General features: G+C 48.5%; 1 protein-coding gene across 1 annotated transcript in view; it reads left to right on the forward strand.

The window, feature by feature from the left end:
• Nucleotides 1-208: 208 nt before the first annotated feature.
• The window catches only part of STMN3 (stathmin 3), a 45,110-nt gene continuing 39,188 nt past the window's right edge, over nt 209-6,130 (forward strand). The window contains exon 1 of the mRNA XM_070941834.1: nt 209-232. Within this exon, the coding sequence (XP_070797935.1) occupies nt 214-232 (19 nt within the window). The 5' untranslated portion in view covers nt 209-213. The remainder of the gene's footprint in view (nt 233-6,130) is intronic.

Below are 6,130 nucleotides of genomic sequence, written 5' to 3' on the forward strand. Positions count from 1 at the left end.
CCTTCCTTCCCTCCCTCCCTCCCTCCCCTTCGCACAGGCGTCCCCCTCTTTCTCCTCCCTCCTCGGAGAGCCACAGCCCCCCTCCAGCTGAGTCACAGCTCCCCTTCCTTCCACAGCATTGCAGTACTCCGGCAGCACAAGGCAGCCTGCTCCTTCTCTTCCTCCTCTGCATTCTGCAGCCGTCCTTCCACCGCCCATCTCACCATCCCCACCATGGCCAGCACCGTTTCAGGTACCGTAAAACCAGGGATGGCTTCCCTTTTTTTTTCTTTTCTTCTTCTTCTTCTTCTTCTTTTGGCTTTCTCTGCAGCCGTCTCCTTCCTAGGGCAGTATTTTTATTTCCTTTTGCAAGATTGGAGGCAATTCGCCCTTCTCCTTTCCAAGCCTGGGGTTGTGATAGAGGGGGTTTTCTTCCCCTGGCAAAGCTCTCTCCATAAAGCCAAGCATCGTAGTCTTTTAATTCTTATTCTTTATTTTGCTTTTCGGGGTGTCCAGGTTGCGTGGATGGGCTGAGGATAAGGTAGATTTGCCTGCGACCATGGCATGATGATGAGAGATTTCTGTTACCAACTGGAAATGGTCCCCAAATGTGATTTTTTTTATTTTTTTAATTTGCAAAAAGACGTTTGGGTTAGCCGTATCAGAGGGGGGAGAGCTGCAAGCTTTCTAGGAGGGAGTGGTCCCTCCATGGTGCTGAAGGAGAGCCAACACTCGCGCCCCAACAATCTTTTCCCGCAGGGGCTGTGATAACCACTGCAGAGCTGCACCCCCTTTCCCTTCCCAGAGAAGAAGGCCTGGATGGGGATGGGGTGGGGGGTGGGGCAGGGGGGCAAAGAGACATGCGGGGGGGGGGGTTCCTGTTCTTAAGGGGTTTCTATGCCTGCGCCTGCTCTCCGATCCTAAACGTGTCTTGGGTTACGTCTTCCATCTTTATTTTATTTTATTTTTTAAAGCGGATGGATGGTGTGTGGCTAGTACAATCGGACCCGTTTGGGCAAATCTAAGCCAAGGAAGGTTTGCAAAGATTTTTATTTATTTTTTTAAGAGCTGTGCCGTGTTGGGGAAAAAAAAAAAAAAAGGCTCCTTTAAAAACATCCTTGGGACAAACAGCATGTCCGTCATCCGACCAAAAAAAAAAATATTTTTTTTTTAAACATAATTTAAAAAAAAAAAAAAAACTCAGAAGGGCAGACTCGATGTCCCGCTAGGTTTTTTTCCGCCGTCGGGTTTTCTCTGTTTCTGTTTCTGAGAGTTTTAGAAATGGAAAGCGCAAATCACCTTCCATCATTTGTCCTCTTCTAAAGAGAGAGAGAGAGAGAGAGAGGGAGAGGGAGGGATGGAGAGATGGAGAGAGAGAGGGAGGGATGGAGAGATGGAGAGAGAGAGGGAGAGGGAGGGATGGAGAGATGGAGAGAGAGATGGGGGAGGGAGAGGGAGATGGAGAGAGAGAGAGAGAGGGAGAGGGAGGGATGGAGAGATGGAGAGAGAGATGGGGGAGGGGGAGATGGAGAGAGAGAGAAAGAGAGAGAGAGAGAGAGGGAGAGGGAGGGATGGAGAGATGGAGAGAGAGATGGGGGAGGGAGAAGGAGAGGGAGAGAGAGAGAGAGAGAGGGAGAGGGAGGGATGGAGAGAGAGATGGGGGGAGGGGGAGATGGAGAGAGAGAGAGAGAAAGAGAGAGAGAGAGAGAGAGTGAGAGAGAGAGAGAAAAAACACCCCAGAAATATTCCCAGGAGCCAACTGCTAGGCATGGTCAGTGAGAAGGGAAGGCAATGTGCAAAAATGCACAAACTGGCTGGCAGGAAGGTGCTGTGGCTATGGGGTGTGTACGCAGCACTGGTGAGCTCGCGCCTTCTCAAAATGCCCTGGCAGAGAGTCTTGCCCTCTGCTTAAGGATGCTCCGAGGCAGCTGGAACCAGGAGATGCCTTCGGAAAAGGAGCCGCGCCCCCCCCCCATGCCAGAAAACCCACGTTCATTGCAGCTGGCTGGAGGAGACAGGCAGAGGTGGAAAGGGGGTGGGGGCGCGGCGGCTGGGGCAACAGCCCCGCCTCTTGTGACTTTCGTGCAGAAACGGCCTATAGATGAAGCCAAGGACTGGGCCCAGCTTCCTCTGCCTTGGGAGTGGAAGATCCTGGAGCTTCTGTGAAAGGGAGGAGGGGGGGGGAGGAAGAGAGGGGGGGGGAGCACCAGGTGCATTCCCCATATGGCGCTTGGAAACAATCTGCTTCTCTCCCCCCACCCCCCACCCCCACCCCCGCCAGCAAGATATTTCGATTTCCTGACAATGACAAAGGGGTTTTTACAGCTGCCAGGTTTGCCTTGGAGAACTGGTACCCATCTTCTTCTTCTTCCTTCTCAAACTGGATTAGCGGATGCAATTATTGGATGGGGGGGGGAGGCTAGAAGAAGGAAACCCAGAGCTTGCAAGGTTAACGGGACGACTGCCGTTAAAACAAAAAACAACCAGAAGGTGCAAAAGATGGAAGAGATTAGCCGAAGACAAAGCCCAGCCCTCCCTATCGGCCCCATCACCACCCCACCCTTCTGCAGGAAGGTGGAATCCGACGAGCTGAGACGGATGGATGGATGGATGGATGGATGGATTTGATCCCCGCGTGAATAAAAGACCTGTTTTCTTCCCAGTTTTCTCCTGCCCCTTAAAAGCAGGAAGATGCTAACGGGAGGGAACATCTCAAGAAACCTATCAGCTAAAACGAGCAAACTATGCCTGCAGCCGAAACAAAAACCAAGCGTTATCTTTTTTTTTCTCCGGGCTCGTTCAGTATCTTTTCACTTTTTTTTTTTTTAATTTGATTTATATGCCGCCCTTCACCGGAGACTCAGGGCGGCTTACAATGCGCTCAGCAATAGCCTTCATCCTTTTGTATATTTATACAAAATCAGCTTATTGCCCCCACAATTGGGGTCCTCATTTCACCTACCTTAGAAAGGATGGAAGGCTGAGTCAACCTTGAGCCTGGCGAGATTTGAACCTGCAGTAATTGCAGGCAGCTGGTCTTAATAACCAGCTTAATAACAGGGTGCCTTAGACCACTGTACTACCACTTGCTTCCTTGAGCGATTCCGGCTTCCCCCAAAGGGTCCCTTCCCCGTTTAGCAAGCCGAGGTGCCACCAGCAGTGGAAGCTCAGCTGCAGTCGATGCCCAGCCAGGCCAAACCGTTGCACCCACCCAGGCAAGAACCTGGCAAGCAAATATTCCTACTACCCCAACCAGCCACGCCTTCTCCAACAGCCTCCCCGAAGAGGCTGCACAAAATCTGCAGCCACGCTTGCAACCCCCACCCCCCACCCCCGTAGCTGGGTGGTGGGAGACGCCACCAGCCCATCACTAAGGAGACCTTGGAGCCTGAAGCAGGAACCGGTAGCTCCAGTGTCAACTGGCGTTTCTTTGCCAATTTTGTATTATCTCTCTTTTAAAAATAAAATAAAAATCTTCTCGTCCTCTTTAGAAGCTGCCCAGAGATCAGGGCGCAAGTGATGGGCGGCATATAAATTTAATAAATAAAATAAAATCAATCCACCAATAATTGGATTTGTTCAGCCACGATGGCATTTGTGGGAGGGGTGTAGCAGGAGACTGTGAGGGTGGGGGAGAAAACGTGACTCCCCCCTCCTCAATATCTTCGCCTGTAGGAGGAAACATAGAAAACTGACACGGCAGAAAAAGACTCAGGGGCCCATCAAGGCTGCCCCTTGCGTTTATTCGCCTCTTGTTTTCTTTTTAATCCATTTATTATGTTTTAAACGATTATTTTTTTTATAGTTTTATGCACATTGTCGGAGGAGATTTTTCTCGACCACGCCTTGATCGTAAGACACGAACTGGAGACTTAGTTAACCTCCACGTCCTTTTTGCAATCTGATAAGAGATGTTCATATTTTCTAACGTTATTCGAGAACGGCAGATGTAGAAAACAAAGCATCGTCGGCAGAAGGTTGCGTGGGAAGGGGGAAAAAATGTGAGTTTTCCTCTCCCACTCGAAAAGGGCAGGTTTATTTCTTGATCTGCGGAGTGAAATAATAACAGCTGCAATTCTGTTTTATTCGGAGATACCCTACATTTTCAACCGAGAGATTTAAGAGAAGGAAGGCGGGGCCATGGTAAATTTTGAAAACCAAAGTCTTCTTTTTAAACGTTGAACCACGGATCTCGTTTTCAGGCCCTGCGTGCGAATCCAACAAAGGCTTGCATTATTATTATTTTCCCCTTCTCGTATCTTTATGTCAAGAACGCAAAAACCTGCATCTAGTTGGATACGGTGGATTAGAAGAGAGAAAGGGAGAAGAGGCAGGATGGGAAGACTTTAGGGCTGAGAATCGGCATGGAACTGCAGGTTGGTTGAATATGAGCCATCGGATCTGTGGGGATTCTTAGCAACCATATGGACAGATCTTCTCTGCGGCGATCTGTCCCTAATTTAGCGTTTCAGATCTTCCAAACTTACTTCTATCACCCAAGTAACTGATTCCAGCTTCTTCTCTTTTGTTCCTCCTATACTATCGTGTTTCCCCAAAAATAAGACTAGATCTTATATTAATTTTTGCTCCAAAAGACGCATTAGGGCCTATTTTCTGGTTAGGTCTTATTTTGTGGGGGGGGGAAATACGGTACTAAATGCACCCATCTGGCTGGCAATCTTAACTGGGGCTTATTTTGGGGGTAGGGCTTACAGTATGAGCATAGTGAAAAATCATGCTAGGACTTATTTTCCAGTTGGGTCTTATTTTCGGGGAAACAGGGTAGTTTTTTTTTTTTTTTTAATTTGATTTATATGCCTCCCTTCTCCGGAGACTCAGGGCGGCTTACAATGCGCTAAGCAATAGCCTTCATCCTTTTGTATATTTATACAAAGTCAGCTTATTGCCCCCACAAACTGGGTCCTCATCTCACCTACCTTAGAAAGGATGGAAGGCTGAGTCGACCTTGAGCCTGGGGAGATTCGAACTAGCAGTAATTGCAGGCATCTGGTCTTAATAACCAGCTTAATAACAGGGTGCCTTAAACCACTGTACTACTAAGGCTGCATCAGTTTTATCAGAAGCTGGGCCTTTACATAACCTGCCCAAAATATGATAACTTGAGCCTGGCTATTTGTGCTTCTAGTGAGGGAAAAAATCCTCGCGCACAAATATTGCCAGTCCATTCATTCCCTCCTCCAGAAGTTGTGTTAGATCCTTAGGTGAGCTGTCGGACAGAAGAGATGCTTATCCTAGACATCTGGATTTCTTTCCCTTTTTATCACAAAGGGCCAACCCTCCCATTTCTTTCGACAGTCAGATACTTGCCTGTAGACCTCAGAGACAAAGGAGGCTCTGAATCTGCATGAGCACCTAAGAGAGTCCCAAGCAACTACACAGCTAACCGTTTGCACAAATTGGCACAGCTGCGTTTGTAAAATTCTTTGGCTCCCATCGTTTCTTTGCAAAACGGAAAAGTGCAGAAGGGTTAATTCCCATGGAGGATTTTTCAGCATGGTGGGCGAGGCAATAGATAATGGAAGCTGCAGATTTGGCTTTGATGGGAGCGCCGTATAAGCCTGGCATTTAAATAAATAACTATCCGAGAGACAGTTTAGTGCAGTGGTCAAAGAACCAGTCTGGAAACCAAGAAACTGTAAGTTCTAATCTCACTTTAGGCATGAAAGCCAGCTGGGTGACTTCGAGCCAATCATTAGGAGACAGTGAGTTCTAGTTCAACTTTAGGCATGGAAGCCAGCTAGGTGACTTTGGGCCAATCAGCAGAAGACCGTGAGTTCTAGTCCCCCCTTAGGCATGAAAGCTATCTGGGTGACTTTGGGCCAATCAGCAGAAGTCAGTGAGTTCTAGACCCGCCTTAGGCATGAAAGCCAACTGCATGACTTTGGGCCAATCAGCAGACAGTGAGTTCTAGTACTGCCTTAGGTATGGAAGCCAAGTGTGTGACTTTGGGCCAATCAGCAGAAGACCGTGAGTTCTAGTCCCGCCTTAGGCATGAAAGCCAACTGCATGACTTTGGGCCAATCAGCAGACAGTGAGTTCTACTACTGTCTTAGGTATGGAAGCCAAGTGTGTGACTTTGGGCCAATCAGCAGAAGACCGTGAGTTCTAGACCCGCCTTAGGCATGAAAGC

Source organism: Pituophis catenifer, unplaced genomic scaffold (genome assembly GCF_029215685.1).
Source record: "Pituophis catenifer annectens isolate HBS135680 unplaced genomic scaffold, rPitCat1.0.hap2 SCAF_3, whole genome shotgun sequence".
Lineage (NCBI taxonomy): Eukaryota > Metazoa > Chordata > Lepidosauria > Squamata > Colubridae > Pituophis > Pituophis catenifer.